Source organism: Arachis stenosperma, chromosome 5 (genome assembly GCF_014773155.1).
Source record: "Arachis stenosperma cultivar V10309 chromosome 5, arast.V10309.gnm1.PFL2, whole genome shotgun sequence".
In the NCBI taxonomy this organism is placed as follows: domain Eukaryota; kingdom Viridiplantae; phylum Streptophyta; class Magnoliopsida; order Fabales; family Fabaceae; genus Arachis; species Arachis stenosperma.
Genome location: NC_080381.1, coordinates 136,374,116 through 136,395,079, shown reverse-complemented (window position 1 = coordinate 136,395,079; position 20,964 = coordinate 136,374,116). Strand labels below are relative to the sequence as shown.

Here is a 20,964-nt window from a genome sequence, read left to right as displayed (position 1 = left end):
AGAACAAATTTTATTAGGGGTGATACAAGTTGTATGTAGGGAAGTATATGCAGAATTATATATTTGAACACCAGATCTGACTGAACAATTATTATGAAATAAATAATTTTATATTGATAACAATATACTCATCACCAGGAAGACCTTAATTATGTATGTCTCAATAATTTCCTCCCCCAAATAAGTTTTGTAGTAGAACAATATTTAAATATGCTCCTCTTCTAAGATTTCATGACAACATGGTAGACTAGCTACTTCTTTAAGTTTTTATTTCAACTTATTAGTTTGCTCAATTATATATAGTAAGGTCTATAATTTCTTTTTTTTTTTTTTTCATCTTAGTCGTCTTCGGCTTGATATTTGCACATATATCTGTAAAATTTTTGTTGTTTTGATCTAATCACAGAGGTCAAATTAAATATATATTTCTTTGTAAATTGTAAGCGTATGAATTAGAATTTAGTTAATATGTGTTTTAAGTTCAAAAGTTAAAATTATTGTTAATAAAAAAACTAAAATTTTTTATTTTAATAAATTCACAATAATTATATTAAAGACTAAATTGTATATATTTTTATATAATTTTAATATGTATCTTTAAAGTACATAATAGCTAAACTCTATGAATTATATATAAAAGGACCAAAAATTTGAAGGAAAATTTATCAACTCTTATATGAACATCTAATAAACATATATACACACATTATTATCATGATACCATTTTTTTTTTCAAAAATTTAAACGGGTAAAAAATAAAATAAAAGAATACAGCATAAATGATTAGTCTATTTCCCATCTTATCTCTAGTCACGTGGTGCCCTTCCAAAAAAATAATAAAATAACATGGTGTCTTAAAAAAATGTTTGTCAAGATAAGTATACAGATAAATGTAACATTAATTAATTAATAAGTTCCTTAAGCTTGCACTTAATCTTGTATAACTAATAATATATTAATCAATAACAACTATATTAAATCGCCACCAAAAATTAGCCACCAATTCAGCCACTAATAATGTTATTTGTTTGGTAAAATAATTTTGAGTAATAGTATCCCAAAACTATATATTCTAAGTCAAAGAAAATATCCGTACGACAACAACGATCATCAAAGAAAAATTACCGCCGGTCAAAAATTTAATTATATTAGATAGTTAATTTTTAAAATAGGTAATTATTAACTTTTATAATTTTATTGACCAATATTAAAATTATCTTTTATATCCTACAAATTCAATGTTTTCTTACATGCATTAACCATTCAGAAAAGTTAAAGTCAACAATAAATTACCAACTCTGAAAAAGGAATAAAAGGTAATTCTATTAAAGCATCATATAGTATCAAATTAGACTCCTCCAAATTGCAAATTGGACTTTAAAGAGTAGTAGGTTGGAGTATCCCAGGAAGAGTAATAAACCAAATCCTAAAATCTTGAAATAGTATAGAGAACTTTTATGCATTTATAATGTAAAGAAATTAAATTTATATTCTCGGTTAAACAAAAGGTTAAGAAAATAAAAACGAAATAGATAGTCAAACAACAAAAAGTTAACAAGGTAATAATAATAATAATAATAATAATAATAATAATAATAATAATAATAATAATAATAATAATAATATTTAGTCATTTAAGACAATTTGACCATCCATTTTGTAGTTTTTTTTTAACAGCAAAAAATTGTGTTAGAATATATTGAAATTAAAATTAAAACAAAAAATTATATTATTTTATATATTAGAAGATATTCTATCTGATTATAGTTTTTTTTGTTAAATTAGTTGGTGCTAACATTTTTATATTGGTATATGTATATTGATAATATTATTTTGACAAACAATACTATTTTTGAGATGACAACTATTAAATGTATCTTAAATTAATATTTTTTAATAAAAAAATTAGGCATTCTAAAATACTTCTTGCGAATTGACGTTGCTCATTATTCTACAAAGGATATTTCATATTCTCGAAGAAAATATTGTCTTAATCTTTTAAAAGACTCTGATTTCATAAGAGTTAATAAGTATGCCTTTGTTCTAATAGAAAGTGCCACTCAATTACACCAAGACGATAACATTCTTCTTTAAAAACCTTTCATCTATCGTTGTTTTGTTGGACGCCTTATATATTTTACTATTATTCGTCCCGACATCATGTATGCTAGACAGTAGTTTAGTCAATTTATGGCATCACTTACCAAGCTCATTTTTTTATTGTCACTCGTGTCATGAGATACTTAAAAAATAGTTTAGGAAAAAGTATTTTCTTTTCAAGAAACTCTTCTATGTAAATATGTAATTTTAGTGATTCTGATTAGATTGGATGTCCAAACACACACTATTCGTTAACTAGATACTTTTATTTAGAGAAAGTCTTTAGTTTCTTGAAAAATGAGGAAATAAACCATCGTTGCTCAATCATCTACTGAAGTTGAATATCGAGTTTTTAGTAACACAACTGTATGCTCTAATTATTGGTAAATATGTTGTATTTCTTGAGATTCTCATGTGATTATACCTTATTTTGTATTGTGATAATCAAAACATTTTACATACATTGCAATGAATCTCATTTTTTATGAGCGCACTAAGTATTTAGAGATTAATTGTTATGTGGTGCATAAAAAACTCAAGTTAAAATGATAAAATTACCTCCTATCTCTTTTTTAAGATAATTAATTGATATCTTTACCAAATTAATATCTCTTTAATTCGTTTATCTTCGTATATTCAAATTGAATATTGTTCTGTCCCAACCCACCAGCGGCCTGGGTCCATGCACGAATAGCCGACCCGACGGGTTACTCGACCCGAGCCAGGAGGTGACCCGCACGTCACCTTCTCATCCACATAAAACCTGGACAACTGGCAAAAGCTTTCAGGCAGGTGGACCTGGCCACAATAGATCCATCCGAGTATCGACTATAAAGGGAAGGGACCTACCTTTCCTCAGAAATACGTCACTTTTTCTAACTCTAAATCATCGCTTTTATACGGATACTGACTTGAGCATTGAAGTCTTTACAGGTGGCCCCCACCACCTCGTCACTCCACCGATCCAAGCAAGCGACCTCTTCCAAAATTCAACCATCATCCCAGCTCGCACCTAGGCCCTAACTCCTTCAAGATTTTGCTCTAGTACCAACTAAACCCGACCCACCAGACATCTAAGCAGACGAACAAATATTTTTAATATTTTTCATCTTTCAATTTACGGAAGCATATTAAACCACTCTCCACACCATCAATCTACATCTCATATAACTTGATTCAGCGCATCAAGATAATTAGCAAATTTTTTTTCTATTTTTTAATTCAATTTTGTTAGATAATTAATAAAAATTTAATCAACAACAAACTAATAAATATTTGTAAATTATACTCTATATTAATTAATGGTTATTAATTAGTAATTTATTTAACATTTAATTTTTTAAATACAAAATTAATAATTAATAATTATAATTATTTAAAATTGACTAATTAAAAATTATTTACCTATATTTTTTTCTTTTTATTTTATACATGTTTAATTCTTTTCTTCTGGAATCAGTTAGTTATGCTGAGTTACGACCATCCAGTTAGAGGAAGAAAAAATCTTTTATTTATTTTATAGATTTGAGGATTTTTACATAACCAATAATTTTAAATACACTAAAAAATTACATATTAAAAAATTTATTTTGTTCTCTTTACCTTTCTGCCCATTTATTTTTATTATCTCTCATATACAAATTAAAATTTGAATCTTGATATTTGTTTCGAAGCTACTAATCCAACTTTCTCATGTTTAAATAAAAATAAGAATGACTTCAGGTATGTCAGTTAAGTTACCCGCCATACTTCTTCTCTCTCTCTCTCTCTCTCTCAAAACTTAAAGCCTCTCTCTTTCTATTATCCCCTTCCCGCGGGCCCACAGAACAATAAATACTCTCATCATAATTCATATATATATATATCCCTTCCACTTTGTATATCCTCATATTATTTCATTTCATAACCACATAACCAAGATGGTTTCTTCTATTTCCTCATCATCAAGAAAATCCACAGCGGATCCGGCATCATGGTACTGTTCCATAGTCCTGTTGTCTCTCATACTCTTGGCCTCCATAAAGGAGGCCTATGAATATGACGACGACAACTCGGCCGCCACGGCTGCAGCCGTGACGGGGCAGAGGAGCAACCTGCGTGTACGGCCGTGCGACGAGATATACGTGGTGGGAGAAGGAGAGACACTTCACACCATAAGTGACAAGTGCAGTGATCCATTCATCGTTGAACGCAACCCTCATATTCATGATCCTGATGATGTCTTTCCTGGCCTTGTCATCAAAATCACACCCAATTTTATTAATTAACCTACTTTTCTATTCTCTTCAACATTCAAAGATTGAGGTAGCTAGTACTACACATTATTATATACTTGTTACGTTATTTTGTTCTGCTTTTTATTTTAATTTCCTTCTGTATTTTTCTTTTTCATTTTTTCATGTTGTACATATATACCCATCATATATATGATTTATTAGGATGAAGAGTATAGCTAGGTTTAATTTCCTTTCTTTTTTTATTTACCTTTTTAATTTTACATGTTTATAAGAGGTAATGATCAGATGGTATATATACTATATGGGAAAGTAGAAGAGCCAATGAAATATTTATACAATATGTATAATGAATGTTTACGAAGTATTAGAGATATAATTATTAGTGTTACATTTTTTCATCAGTTGAAGTTTTTGGGATAAGTGGTATCATGACATGGTATTAAAGCGCTAGATCCAAAAGGTCAAGAGTTCGATCCTTGTTGAACTCAAAAATTAGTTATTATCCCTTGTACTCGAATGGTTATTCTAGTATAGGTGTTTAATATGTGTCTCCTATTATAAATAGAAAATGTTAATGAATATAAAAAACAAGTTAAATATTTTTTTTAAAAAGATATTTGATTTTTTTTATTCACGTGTAAAGTGAGAAACGATCCACTTGCAAAACATCACTTTCGGTTGAGAGAAATAAAAGGGAAAACATATATAATACCATATCTCTTAGCTTCTTCTCATTCTCTTGTTGTTCTTGAATCTTCTATATATTTCTTGTTCTCTCTCTTTTCTTTTATTTTTAATTGTTACCTTAGTTTTGCTTTTTATTGTTTTGGATTTATTTACTTGTTGGCTGATTGATGGAGGAATATATATACGAGCTTTTCGGTTTTAGATAAGGCATCTTTTTGTGCTCCATGAATGCTGGCTTTGTTTCCATTGACATATAAAGAATAATTATTAAATTATTTATTATATGAAGAGGGTAATTATTTTTTAGTTGGGCCATGAATTTGCAGAAGCATATCAATATGTCTCTTCTTTTTGTATAAAAACTAATAAAATATTAGAGTTCGGTGGTTTATGGGTGGTGCGGCCGTTATAGCTACTCACCTTTAATAATATAGGGTAATAATAGAAAGACAAAATATTAATTCGATTAATCTAAATTTATCTTATTTGATATTTATTTATTATAGAACATATTAAATAAAGCTAAACATAATAAATTTTAGTAGTTTTTTTACTAAAAAATTTTATATTTTGAAACTTTTTGTTAATTTATATAAAGATCATTCTAATTTATTAAATAGTATATATACTTAATTAAAGGGAAAAATTCAATTATATTATTATGTTGTTTACCTCTCATATAGTTAATCCGATCCATACTAATATTTTAATTATGGATTATATTATATAATCAATTACTTTTTTAAATAATATAAACAACGGGTTTTAAAATTGACTCGATTCAAGTAAAATACACTACTTTTTAATTAAATTACTCACTTAAATTTTAATATTAGAATAACTATCTGCACATCTAGTGAATTGAACATCCAAATACTTAGTGAACTAAATATCCGATATATTCATTATTCATATTATTTACTTATACTTTTATTTTTTTTCTTCACCCAATAAGAAGATAATGAAATCTATGTATATATGTTCTTATATATTGAAAAAATAACTTTGGAAAGTTACTTAAAGGTTTGAATCCCTAATTCAAAAGGATCAAGGATTTAAAAGTAGGAAAAGAGGATAATGATGAATAATATCTGGTGGCGGCTATGCCACTATTGAATTTCACAGTAATATGAAAAATAAATTCCAAAACAGTTATATGTATGGAGTATTGACTAATAGTTACAGAAATTTAGCATATTAGCATGTTGAATTGTTAATAAAGTGTGACAATTCTGACTATCTGAATTATTTTGGACTTTCTCCTGTTGTCTAAGTAAGATGTGAATCAGACTTACGCAATCAAAACTAATCCTTAACTGATATTGAATACTAATACTTCTCGTGAAATTATATTTCGGGGTCCTTTCAAAGAAATTAAATCAAACTAAATCATATAGTTGGTAACTAATCAACTCATTTATCTATTTAAATAAATGTTGGGAGTTTGAATTTTGTTTTATACAAGCTTATTTAGGTCAATCAATTTGAAGGTTAGTTCAGTAAATCCCAAAACTATAACCCAAAGTTTATTAGGGCCCAATAATATGTCATCCAATTTTATTTTAATTCAGCGTTGTGTGTATGTCCAAATACGATATGATGATCTGCAATACAATATTAAAATCAGTTTAAAACGAGTAAGGACAATTATATGGTCCACTTATAATTAGCGACCTAATTACATTAGATAAATTATTGAAAGGAAAATAAATGTGTGTTGGGTTTAATTTTTATAAACTGAAATTAAGTTTAATTTGATTATACTAAAATTGATTTCGATTAAAATTGAATTTGTTTTAACGTAATTTATATTTGGATATTTTGATTCAAAATAATTATAATTGATAAAATGTTATATATATAAAATATTATCTTAAATGTTATATGTATATTATAATAAATTATACATAATATTAAATATATATACACATAATTGATAATGTCTAATAATTATAAAAGATAAATAAATTTATAAAATTAAACAAAAATAATAATAAGATGCATAAAATAAAATGAAGATAGAAGATGAAAAAGGATAATTGAAAAATAAAATGAAAATGGTTGACTTTGTATGTAGAAAAGATGAGAAAGATAAAGAAGAATAATTGAAAAATAAAATAAAAATGACTTAAGAAGGTGAAGATTGATAGGTAGTTAAGAGAATAAATTTTGCAATTAATTCTCAACTGTAAGAATTGAAAACAAAAACTACAAAATATTATTTTAAATAAACTGTTTGAGAGTAAAAATCATGTTAAAAAAATTATCTGTTACGACCTAGCCCAAATTGTTTGTGGGCCGATCCGACCCACTGATTACCCGACTCGAACGGTCGGGTACGAGCAGCTCAGCCAATGACTTGGACAGGCGTTTTTAACAGCTCTCGTTACAGCTGTATGAGGAAGTTTAGAGGAAGGAGGGTCTGTCCTTGCGGGGCCCACTTCTGATACGTAATATATGAGGAGGATTCTACCTCTCCCCCAAGATACGACACATATCACTTTATCCCTTTTTCGCTTGCACACTCAACTGACTAGAGCGTCGAAGTGTCTTTGCAGGTGACACTCCCTCCACACTAAGAGCTTGGGACGTCGGCTACCCCATTTTCACCCTTGCGACCCAGTTTCAGACTACACCCCACTTATCAACCCAAGAATCCCTCTGAACCGTTCGGTACCCAAACTACCAAACATCATCCAAATAAGTTTAGTTCAATATTTAAAACTTTTGAATTTACGTTCACGAACACTAAATCAAACATACACTAATTATCTAGGCATCTAGAGATGGTTGGATGCACCATTATTATTTTTGTTTGAAATAAAGTTAACAAGATCCTCAATTATAATTATTATTATTATTATTACTAAAGAACAAATATTTTTTAACGTATAATAATAATAATAATAATAATAAAAGCATATATTAAAGGCTAATTATCATAATATTTTTCTTTTTGGTCGTCTGTCTGGTATCCGGTGAAATTTCGCCCCAACTAATTTGTGTCGCATTTCTAACTCTGGTGGCCTGGGTGAATCTCCCAATAAGAATAACTGCATATGCTAGGCTTTGAATTCAAAAGTTAGTTTAAACAAATTCGAACCATTTAACACTCAAACCAACCCGTTGGTGTTAATTATCATAATATAATCTCGGTTTAAAAACAAAAGCCAATGAGGTGCATGCATGTTTCTTGTTCCGTTTGTGGCATTGTCATTGAAGGATGAAGAGAATGACAGTTTCATATATCAAATTAATGGTCGCATTATATTGCATCTGAAAAAAATTTGGTATATGTCCATTTCTTTTCCTTTATTTATTTATTTGAGATGTTAATTATACATCTTTCTGTGCCTTAAGCTGATTTCACACATGCATTTCATTCTAGAGCATTTTTCTCAATCAATCTCCTTATTCTCTTCACATTCACCTAACACATTAAAAATTAACCATCAATTGATTCTTTGTGTGTCATTTAATTTGCATGCATATCACGATCGATCAATCAAGCTTCTTGACCAAAAGCTTAAAAAGGAAGTTTTATTTCTAATTAACACTCCTAAGGTTAGCTCTCTAGCTATGATGATACAAAAATATGATGATATAAGTCAATTATTGCAGTTATATAATGTCAATAAATTATTAAATTTCAGAATATGACATGGACATTGATCCAGCCGGCATGTTTTAAGAGAGACTTAAATTGTTTTCTGTTACAATCGAAATATTATATTAAAAGGTCCGTCAAGTCACTATAAAGATGAGGTGATGTGTTTACGTTTTACTTAATATTAGCTAATATAAAAATATGACTAGAGTAAACTATTAAAAATATATTTAAATTTTATTATTGATAAAAATATTTTTAAAATTATTTTAAAATGTGATAAAAATATACATACATCCGTATACTAAGAGTCTGAGCGTTCTACATTAATGTAAAAAATGATGTAATAAATATTTTTTTTTATGTAATAAATGAGATTCTAATAATGAAAAATCATATAACGTTTTTCTATTAATAAAGTAGGAGTTTTTTTTATGATTGGATATTTTTTACATTTTTAAAATTATTTAAAATTATTTTTATTAATAACAAAATTTAAAGATATTTTTATCAATACAGAGATAATTTGAGTATATATTTTTTGGTTTTTGTAGAGTTGCGTGATGCAATGGATGAAAGGTTCATATATTATAATCTAATCTACATCTATCATATTGTTATGACGTTTTATAAAATATTGGCCATGGTGTGGTATGTATCTGTAATTATATACAATAGGTGATAAATGAAGATGATAATAATAATATGGATTATTTGTCTGCATATGCATATATATAGTGACCTTAGCTAAGTTTGAGAGGATCATAATTCATATAGTACAGTCTACGGTGCACTTCATCACGAAGCTGGAATGCCTTCAATTTGCAATGGTGACTTGTTCTACTCAAATGATATGATTATGATCATTAGCATTATTATTATTATTGGACCCATGCTCTTTTTGCTGGATCACAATTCTTTTATAATATTTTAAAATAATACAAACCAATCATTTTAATTGCCAAATGCATATGATATACCCTATAACAATTAGCTATCACCATTTATCACTATAGCTGATGAATAGATAGATGAAAATGGTCTATAACAAGTCACCAATTCAACAAGAAGTCTCTAGAGTTTAAGAATTGAAAACAATATTTTCAAATATTATCTCTAGAGTTTAATTGTTATGCTGAATTTTAAAGATTACAAGGGTGAATAGGAGCGAGACGGATAGTGAGAGAGACGAGTTAGAAAAAGTTTTTACTACCTAAAATAATAGTAAAACAAATTTGATATAAAATAAACAGAATGAGACGGGATCAAAAAGTGCTGAAATTTGCTTTTGTATATCCGTCCCGTTACCATCTCTAGGGAAAAAGATTGTCTTCCTTGGGCCAAAAAAACAAATAAACCAATTTGGATGGGATATGCTCCGAACCAAAAAGAAAGATGGGCTATGCCAAATTTTTGAAGTTAATGAACACTACAACGGACATATTAGTTTAATCCCATATATCATTTAGTACTTCTGAATTTGTACCCAATTTTAAGTACCACAAGACACCCACATAACACTAAAGAGCTCATATTGAGGGGGCTTTGTGAGAGGTGGAGCCTCTCGGTCCCATGAGCCAAGAAGAGAATCTAACGCCGAACAGGATCTGCAACAGGGTCTTGGAAAAAAAGTAAAGAAGAATGGGGAAGGTAAAGAGTTCTCTGGATCTGTCTGCATTTATCCGAGAGTAGATGCTTGGATGGAAGGTCAGAAAGAGGTACAAGATCGGGAACATTCCGTGATGCATGTTGATGAAACGCCTCCAGAAAAAGAATCGAAAAAGGGAACACAGGGATGGTCGACTTCTTTTGCCAACATAGTCAAGACAGGAAAAAGTGCATCTCGACAAGGAAACCTTGGTGCAGAAGTCAATAGGGAAGAGGAAGCAGAAAAGGTAAATGAAGAGGAGGACGGAGATGATGAGAACGAAGATATAGATGATGAGGAGATTACTATCAAAAAGATGCCTAATGGCTTGCTAAATCTGATTATAGGGGAAAGTATACAAAAGGAAATTAGGGAAGAATGGTGGAACTCCCTAATAGTGAAACTGCTTGGCAGAAAAATCTCCCTTTTGGCTCTGAAAAGGAGATTGGAAACTATGTGGGCCAAAATGGGAAGCATTGAGGTAATAGACCTGGGCTGTGATTTCTTCTTGGTAAGGTTTTTCAATTCAGAGGATTTGGATTACGCTCTTATGGAAGGACCATGGAAGATTCTAGATCACTACTTGACTGTTCAGTTTTGGAAACCGGATTTTGATCCAACTACGGCGTCCATTGACAAGATTGCTGCTTGGGTGAGGCTCCCAGGACTAGCAATAGAATATTACAACAGGACTATTCTACAAAAAATTGGGAATATAGTGGGGAGAACACTGAAAGTGGATACTAACACTGCGGAGGTCTCCAGGGGAAAGTTCGCCAGAATTTGTGTGGAAGTAGAATTGGACAAACCTCTGGTGTCCCAATACCTAATCAATGGTATACCTCATGCAGTTGAATATGAAGGGCTCCATCTTGTTTGCTTTTCATGCGGAAGAGTGGGCCATGATAGGGAGAACTGCCCTGAAAAGAAAAAGAATGCTTCAGAGGCTCAAAACGGTAATGGCGAAAACACAGCAAAATATTCAGAGGTAGAAGAAAGGGACAAAAATGTAAAGGACAAGATTGACAAGGGCAAAAAAGTCCAAGGAAAAAATGAAGGGGATTTTGGCCCTTGGATGTTAGTGCAGAGACATACACGTGGCAAGAAATCCACAAATCATGGAGAAGGTACCAGCAAAGGTGGAAATGCGCAAGAAAAAGGACAGAATGTGGGTGGAAATGGGAAACAATCTCGTTTTGCTATGCTGCAAATAGAAGAATCTTCCAATGATGAGGTACACAAAGAGGCATCCCCAAAACGACATGGTGTGATTAATTCAGATGCTACCATCCAAGAGAAGGCTCAGTCATCCGAAGCTAACCCTACCCAGCCCAAAACCCGAACAAACTCACTGCCCAATACCCAGCCAGCCCATTTAAAAAGTAACTCTTTGACCTTACAACAAGCCCATTCTATCTCTAAAGAGAACCCATCTGTCCCTAAACCGGCTGCCTCTTCAGCCCCACCGAGAATATCTTCGACTGATCACCCCTTTGACCCCCAACACCATCAAGAGAATTGGGCCAACCCATCACCCTGCAGCCCAACACCCTCCCTTATTTTTGTAGATTCAGCGGGTAACCCAACTCCTTCTAAAGAACCCCCTGATCCAGTTCCCCCAGGCTTTGTTTCTGTTGACTCCAGGGAGCTCTCTATGGTAATGAAGGACTTTGAAAATAGAGAGATGGTAATTGCAGAAGTGGCTATGGAAGAACATCCTTCTCTGGAGGATGAAATGGTGTGCTCGTAATGAGTACCGGCTGTTTTTGGAATAAGCTGTTCAAGCAGATACAGAGTTTCACTCTTGTAATTATGTTTAGATTTTTCCCTATGGAGATCCTTGCTTGGAATATAAGAGGGATTGCCAACCATGCTTCAGTTAGCACCCTTAAAGAACTTGTTAGACAGAAGCATCCTGATTTGGTGCTCCTTTTTGAAACTAGATGTAGTGGCACGAGGGCTAAGGACATTATCAGAAACCTGGGCTTCAAATACTATTGTATGCAGGAAGCTCAGGGCTACAGTGGTGGCATCTGGGCTTTGTGGAATTGTGACTCCCTACAGGTAACCTGTATTGAAATGCATACTCAGTTTATTCATATGTCTATAAATGATCAATGTAGAGTTCCTTGGGTTTTAACTGCTGTTTATGCGAGTCCCCAAGAAAGCCTTAGAAAGGTGTTTTTTGACAAGATTAAACAGATTGCTTGTAATATGGATATGCCTTGGATGCTAATTGGCGACTATAATGAAATCGCGGAGGTGTGCGAGAAAAAAGGGGGTGCTAGAATTGATGCCAATGCTTGTAGAAAATTTAAGGACTGGATTAACACCTGCAATCTAATAGACCTGGGGTATTGTGGTACAAGGTTTACTTGGAGAGGGGGGCAGCGCAATGGTTTGGAGAGAGTTTTTAAACGGCTAGATAGAGCCCTAGTTAATGCTGATTGGAGAAGCTCCTTCACAGATGCTAGAGTTGAAGTGCTCCCTAGAGTGAGGTCTGATCATCACCCCCTCTTGGTAATTATGAAACCAGAAAGAATGGATAAAGGTGAAAAACCCTTTCGCTATGAGGCTATGTGGAAAACTCACCCCAAGTTTGATGAATTTGTTTTAAATAATTGGAGTCTCTCTAATTCTTTTCCTACATCACTCAATTCTCTTGCTGTCAATTTGAAAAAATGGAATAACGATGTCTTCGGCAATGTGTTCAAGAGAAAAAGAAGAGTCCTAAATAGAATCAATGGTATCCAAAAAGCTTCGACCTATGGCAGAAATCCCTTTCTTGAAGATCTGGAGCAGCAACTTGTTACAGAGCTTGAAGAAATTCTGAATCAAGAAGAAACACTCTGGCTCCAAAAATCTAGACAGAATTGGATTGTTGACGGAGATAGAAATACCAGGTTTTACCATACAAAAACAGCCATGAGAAGGAAGAAAAATAGAATCCTTAAGCTTCGAAAAAGTGATGGGCAGTGGTGTGACCAACAAGAGGAAGTTATGGAGATGGTCATGAATTTTTTCAAAGCCCTTTACCAAGAAGAGAATGGCAACTGCACCTACCTTAATACGGTTTTCACTTTCCCAGAACTCCGTAAAGATCTTAAAGATGTTCTTTCTATTCCACCTTCAAGCACTCAGATTCAAAAAGCGTTGTTTGACATTGGGTCCTTGAAAGCCCCTGGGGAGGATGGTTTCCCAGCCCTCTTCTACAAGGAGAATTGGAATGTAATAAAAGGTTCATTTATCCCTTTTATTTTACAACTCTGGCATAACCCTCAGATTATTGAATCCATCAACCAAACTCTCATCACTCTGATCCCTAAGGTTCCTAATCCAGAATTTGTCTCTCAATTTCGGCCTATAGCTCTGTGTAATGTTGTTTACAAGACCATCACTAAAATTGTGATCTCTAAACTCAAACCCCTCCTTGCCGATAGCATTTCTCCAAACCAGGCCAGTTTTATACCTGGTAGAATGATACATGACAATGTTATTATTGCCAAAGAGCTGTGGCACAATATGAGGAAATTAAAAGGGAAAAAGAAGTTCATGACTATAAAAATTGACTTCGAAAAGGCGTATGACCGGTTGAAGTGGAGCTTCATTGAAAAGGTTTTGGAGGAGTTTGGAGTTCCAGACCAATTGAAAAATATTATTCTCTGTTGTGTGTCTTCTGTTTCTTACAAAATCCTGTGGAACGGGTGTAAGACGGAGGCTTTTTTGCCAACTCGAGGAATTAGACAAGGTGATCCGATGTCACCCTATCTCTTTGTTATGGCTATGGAGAAACTCTCTCACTTGATTGAAGAAAATGTTGTGCGAAGCGACTGGGAGCCTATGAGAGTGGGTCGGGAAGGGCCATCAATTTCTCACCTTCTCTTCGCAGACGACCTGTTGCTTTTTGCTGAGGCTTCCACTCAACAAATAGATAATATTGGGAGAGTCCTTGATCTTTTTTGCACTGTGTCAGGATTAAAGATAAATCAAGCAAAAACAACCATATCCTTTTCCAAAAATGTGGAACAAAGCCTGAAGGATAATATCACTAACAAATGCAATTTCAAGGAAACTGTCGAACTGGGAAAATACCTGGGTGCTATGATTACCAATGGAAAAACGCAGAAAAGAGCTTTCAGGGGAGCAGTAGAACGGGTCAAGAAGAAACTCAGTGGGTGGAAAGTAGGATGCTTGTCTTTCGCTGGTAGAGTTACTCTGGCTCAATCTGTGTTAACTCCCTCTCTGAACTATGATATGATGCATTCCTTTATCCCTAAAGGAGTCTGTCAAGAAATTGAAAGATTGCAAAGAAGGTTCATCTGGGCAGAGAATGCAGGAGAAAGAAAATTTCACAACGTGGGATGGCATATTTTATGCAAACCCAAAACCCTTGGAGGCTTGGGATTCAAATCTCTCTCCGTGATGAATGAAGCCTTCATGCTCAAAGCTTTCTGGAGATTAGTGGGGGATAATGACACTCTTTGGGCAACAGTACTACTGAATAAATATGATAAAGGGAGACAATTTCCTGCTGAGATGAAGGTCAAAGGCGCAGACTCTCAATTCTGGAAAAATCTTAAAAAGGTGAAGATGATCTTTGACAAGAATACAAGCTTTTCAATTGGTAATGGTAAATTGACTCGCCTTTGGGATGATCCTTGGGTAGAAAATGAACCTCTTCATGAGCACCTAACCAGTAATCAGATCCCTGCGGAGATAAGAAACATGACAGTTTTTGAAGCTATGGAACAAAACAATGATTGGAACTACCCCCTTCTGAAGAATCATCTCCCGGATATCATCATTAACAAAATTAGAGCTATCCACCCTCCACTTCAAGAAGCAGGCAGAGATCGAATTCGGTGGAATGCAACTCAAAATGGAGAATTTTCTGTTGCGAGTGCTTATAAACTTTTAGCAGGTCATGGGAAACCACAAGACCAAGTGTGGAATGTGATATGGAAGTGGAGAGGACCCCAAAGAATGCGGTGTTTCTTGTGGATGACTACACACCAAAAACTCATGACTGCAAATAGAAGATCAAAACTTTTTGGAGCACCCCCCTTCTGCCACAGATGCGAAGGAGTCCAAGAGACCCATGAGCACCTGTTAAGAGACTGCCCAGCAGCATCTAGAATTTGGACCCAATTCATTCACCCAGCCTTCCTTCAAGATTTCTTTAGAGCTCCCTTCGAAGCGTGGCTCAGATGGAACCTTTCCACTGAGCTGGGCCGTTCAAACCAAATAGATTGGATAACACAATTCGTAGTTACCTGCTGGTGGTTATGGCACTGGAGAAATAAGGAGATTTTTATGTCGGGTTTCACCAGGCCTAATGATCCGTGCTCCTTCATTTGCATTCAAGCAAATTCGATCAGGAATGCTCCTTACAAGCTGTATACCAGAGAGTATAGAGAAAAAGTGGAAAGACATATTTCATGGTCATGTCCACCTAGCAACTGGATCAAATTGAACTCTGATGGTGCTTCGTGCGGAAACCCAGGGACGGCATCATGTGGAGGACTCTTAAGGGATGAGATGGGGCATTGGGTTGCTGGATACTGCTCGAACTTGGGAGTCTGTTCAGCTTTCCAAGCAGAGATATGGGGCTTGTTACATGGGTTGAAAACAGCCTGGGAGTTGGGAATCAGGAGGCTTATTGTGGATCTGGATTCAAAAACGCTTGTGGATACCATTACTAAAGAAAATGCAGAAAAGCACCCCATTAATTTGATCAGAATTATCTCTATGTGGCTGAAAAAGAACTGGCAAGTTAGAGTAAATCATACTTATAGAGAAGGAAACAGAGCTGCTGATTTTTTAGCTAGAGAAGGTTTAAAGTGTAACCCAGGTTTTAATTTTGTGGATGTGCCACCAGCATCTTTAAGACAAATTTTGTTTGATGATTGTAGAGGGGCTTCCTTACCCCGGTTGATTAATGTCTTGTAATTTTGGGCTTTAGCCCCGTTTAAATACCAAAAAAAAAGAGCTCATATTCAACAATTGGCGCATTCGGCAAGGTTCAAATCGAGTACAGCAGAGACATATGGTTTTACCAATTAAGTTAGGCTTCAGCTGCAAGTGGAGTTAAGTTTGTACTCGTTGCTATCATTCTGGGCTTTCTTGGTCTATCCTGGTTTTTCTCTCGGTGCGGGTTGGCTTTGTCCAACCCAAACCATGACAAAAAAAAAAAATATTCAGTACTTAATAGTGTGAGTGAATGTGTGTAGTGGAAGGGGAAAAAAAAATCATTTAGCCTACTAATACTATAGGTTCATCGTGAATTTGTTCACTTGAATCCTAGCTAAAGTTGTTTAAGGAGTCCTCTTAGACTCTCTCTAAGAATCTGTGATAGGTATGAATGTATAAAAAAGTTACTATTATTAACATTACTTCATATAGCTTGTTATATTATCCAACCAAAAAAAAATAGAGTTTAGAAGAGGGACAAAAGATTATTCATTATGATTCCATGTTATATTATGGCATTATCGCCTCCCATGTTCTCAAACATAATGAAAAATTTATATGCCAAAGAACTTGGAGCAGACGTGTGGATTTGTAATTTAAGCATGAAAGTAACAACGAAACAGAGACACACACACAACACACTTGTGAGATAGCCTCTGTTGTGTGCTGCGTGTAATTGCGTTACTAGTGAGGTAGCCCACATCGGGGTGGAGTAGCGAACAAGAACCACAGGCTTTGATATAAAAAGAGCATGGCTGGACTGAGCAACTCATACCTTTCTCGGCCTTTTGGCTAAGATCAAGTGTAGTATCTGTTCTTATCAGTTTAATATCTGATATGTGGGCCATTGGCCCACACGATATTAAAAATTATTTTTTGAGGCCGAGTGGTCATCACAGTAGCTTGCTACTGGGCCTCTCAAGCGTCGCCCATGCGTTGCACTATTGCAAGGGCCTGGCGCACCCCACCAAGTCAGGTTTAAATATTTGGTTATCTTGTTCAAGATGTGGGTAAAATGGTTTTATGGTAAAAACTGCTTATTTGGAAGATCCTTCATTTTTCAGGGGAATAGAGGTGGCATGGGCCATGTTGTTTATATTTATACTCAAAAATAAAATATATTTGATGCAATCCCTTAACTCCAATGCTATTAATTTATTGGCTACTGATTGCACAAAGGAAAGACCCCAAGTGAAGAAGATAAAAGATTCGCAGCCACAGACCAACCCAGCCTCTTGTTCTTTTATTGGCCTCGGGATGAGGCAAATAAGATTTTGGGTTTTTTTCAAAAAATAATTACACTGTTATAGACACACTATAGGAGCTGTAAAGTGAACTCCTTAAGTGCACCAATTCCATGCAAATTTTACACTAAGGAACCAAACCTTAGAAGAGGACGAAGCAGCAGCAGCATTATATTTTCTTCTTCTACATCCTCCACTACAAGCACAACCACCATTAAACCCTCAAAAGATGAGTCTTACACTGTTAGTTTCAAGACACAAAGGGCTTGCAAGCTTGGCATTTCAAGGTACCCTGATTTTGAATTTTGAATATGATGCACAAGGTGGAATTGGAACTGGTTCTGTTGCAAAGGTGGCCACAGATAACATTAATGAGCTTTTTGTTTCATTTGACCTTGAAACACTCTATATTCCACCACTAAATAATTTTACAACAAGTTTTTGGGGTTGCCACTGCCCCATTCTTGAAGATTGATATAGTCCCAGAAGCACTCTAAGGAACCATTAACCAAGAATCTGGCAAGGTAACCAATTTAATTTTATAGAATATTACAATCTTTGAACTCTCTAATTTTATATATATGACAAAGTGATTCTTACATTAATAGTGGGAATTGACCTTAAATTCTTATAATCATCTTTGTAACAAGCTAGATTGATTTTGAATTTAAAGCAAATTCTTGTTTTCTGTTGGGAGTATCTACAAGGCTCCACCACTAATGGTGAAAACAGTGTTGACATCTGAATAATCAAAGGGTGACATAAGAAGTAAAAGAGAGAAGAGATTGGATGAAGAGGGAAATTGCAGGCTAGTTAGTGCTACAAAAGTTGATCCAATTGATGATTTTCTCATGAATTCCTTTTTTGCCCTTTCAATTGAGTGTCTTGCTGACCTCAATATGTGATCTCAATTTCTGCCTCATCTTAAAGAAGAGATCATCATCACATTTTGGACATTGCTGAAACCTATTTTAATTCATTTCGTAACCCAAGCTGAAAACATTGAGTAAAGGCTTCGGTGAATACACAGGTTAAATTTGGATTAATTTATTCATTCTAGAGCTTACTGTTGTGTATCACATTTCATGTATAGCAACAAGCTAACAATGCTGAAGCCTATTATAGTGCATTACAATATAATAGACCACAATTTATTTGTATATTTTTTATTACAAAATTGTAACTGTATAGTTGCTAGTGTACTGTGGTAACTTATGGGTTTTTACTTTGTAGTTATATTTGTATTTTTTTCTATGTTAATTTTTTTTTTATTATTGTTCATGCTTATGGATTCACTTATTATGTTATTGAAATTTGGACGTGGAATTTGAGAATGTCATAAGTCATGTATGTTACCAATTTGTGTGAGCTACATAAACATTAATGTATATAATTATATTTTATAAGTATTTATTGTCTTAAATCAAAATCATAAGATTAAAATGGTTAGAAGAACAAGTATTTAAAGCAGTAAATAATCTAAATAAAAATTTGGAAAAAAAATAAAAAATACAAACAATTAAAAATTCAGTATTTATTAATTACAACAATTTTTGATATTTTGATATTTTAATTTTTTTTCTTGAAGAATTTTAATTTTCGGTCATCACCTCTGGTGCTTTTATCTAGCTCTTCCGCCTCCATATGAATGTTGAGAAAATTCAAGTATCATTTGTGATCAATGTTCTAACTATTTTGAGACGAAGGCTTCTAAGGAGCAGCACCTGTGTGAGGTTTGTTTTTTGTTCTTTTTCTTTTAATTTTTTTTGTTATTTTTTTAATTTAATTTAATAAGAGTTCTTTTTGAATGTAGCCCATCAAAAAAAATTGGTGGGACGTTTCCTCTCCAATAAGTTTATCTTAGGATAACTAAAAGTCAAAAGTACTCGATTATTATATTTTTAAAAATAATTACATTTTAGTTCTGTAATTTTATATAAATTAGGATGTAAAAATTTTAAAATTTGTATATGTAATATCAACTAAAATCATAAACTACTGAAGACAATAGTCATTTATAAAAAAATAATTCAACATGTAAACCATAATAGACCGTAATAATTTAGAAAAGTATTTAAATTTTATATCTAAATCTACTAAATACATATATAAATTAGATAAATAGTTTAAAATATTAAAATTTAAATTTTAAAAAATTTATTTAAATTTTAAAAATATAATATTTTAAATTAAAGTATAAATAATACTTATGTTTTCCTTATCCCATTTTATTTAATTAATTGATATTGATTTAAAAAATTATAACCTTTCTTAAATAAACTGATTGAACTTTAATTAGTTACATTTTAATTTAAAACCTTTTATTTTTAAAATATTTTTAATTTTTTTTCTAATATTAACATTTTAATATTTAAATTATTTTAGTGCAAATCTATAAACTCCTAAAATGTATAAAAAAAATTCTTAAATCTATAAGAATCACAAGGAGTTATACTGTTATTCAATTTGTGCTCGAAAAAAAAATATTTATAGTTAATGTTCATCAATAAACATTACAAACACATGCTATACATATGTTACAACTACTGTATACACACAAAAATTTATTCTCCTATTCACCTCATCATACATGTTAATTTGCACAAAAAAATAATGTAAAATTTATCTATACATCTTAATCTTAATTTTCCAAATTAATATAATTTTAGATAAAAATATATTAATTTTAAATTTTTGAGAATTATATATATACACTTTTTATTTTTTAAATCACACAATAATATTTATTTCTTAAATTTTTGCGTATAAACCGCATATATAACTTTTATAAGCTAATATCAATCAACGTCTCCACTAGATAAACAACAAAAAATCTGAACAAACGAGAAATTTGACCTAATAAAGTTAAAAAAAATACTTCACCTAAATTATCCAACAAAAAAACTTCATTTAATAATTTAAAAATTTTAACCATCTATTATACCCTAATTTACCAAAACATGAACTTCTCCCCTAAACTCTCTACTGTCGTCGCCTCACCAACTAGCCCCTTCTGCTGACGTCATTCTCTCCCTCACTGGACATCATCGTTGCCTCCTGAGTTCTTCACGCCATTCCTTGGTCGCTAACCAGCCCCGATCGTCGCTGTCGGAATCCTCCCCACCATCGCTGGTTCGTCAAGAAGGACCATCATTGACACTTCAGGATAATCATTCACTTAAGGATAAAAATAATCATCCGCATACCTAGTGAATTGAACATGCAGCATGTTTTAATTGTATCTAACTAAACTCATTCCAATCAAATAACCATCCACGTAAGAATTAAAATAACCATCCGCATACTTATGGGTTGACCACAACATCTAACATGCACATTAAATTTCTCACAGAAGACTCCATCCAGGCATCCACGACTACGTGAGGAAAAGCACAAGTTGCTATTCACAGCTGTGTTTGCACGGACTGCGGAAGGACAGCGGCGCACAGTCAGGCTGCGGCGGCGTGCACG

The 20,964-nt window shown here is 33.0% G+C and overlaps 2 protein-coding genes and 1 non-coding gene across 3 annotated transcripts; all 3 read left to right on the top strand.

The window, feature by feature from the left end:
- Positions 1 to 4,019: 4,019 nt before the first annotated feature.
- Positions 4,020 to 4,367, top strand: LOC130981475 (uncharacterized). The gene has a single exon (XM_057905067.1). It carries the CDS (start codon positions 4,020 to 4,022, stop codon positions 4,365 to 4,367), a length of 348 nt encoding a protein of 115 aa, XP_057761050.1.
- Positions 4,368 to 10,331: 5,964 nt separating this feature from the next.
- Positions 10,332 to 12,029, top strand: LOC130981474 (uncharacterized). Its single transcript, XM_057905066.1, has one exon. The coding sequence runs from the start codon at positions 10,332 to 10,334 to the stop codon at positions 12,027 to 12,029; it is 1,698 nt and encodes a 565-aa protein (XP_057761049.1).
- A 4,991-nt stretch (positions 12,030 to 17,020) lies between these two features.
- LOC130932229 (U2 spliceosomal RNA) lies at positions 17,021 to 17,217 on the top strand. Its single transcript, XR_009067389.1, has one exon. It is a non-coding gene; the product is annotated as a U2 spliceosomal RNA (small nuclear RNA).
- The last annotated feature ends 3,747 nt before the right edge of the window (positions 17,218 to 20,964 follow it).

Bases quoted from the DNA above. Each gene is read 5' to 3' on its own strand.
- LOC130981474 (XM_057905066.1), top strand. From the start codon at position 10,332: ATGGAAGGTCAGAAAGAGGTACAAGATCGGGAACATTCCGTGATGCAT.
- LOC130981475 (XM_057905067.1), top strand. From the start codon at position 4,020: ATGGTTTCTTCTATTTCCTCATCATCAAGAAAATCCACAGCGGATCCG.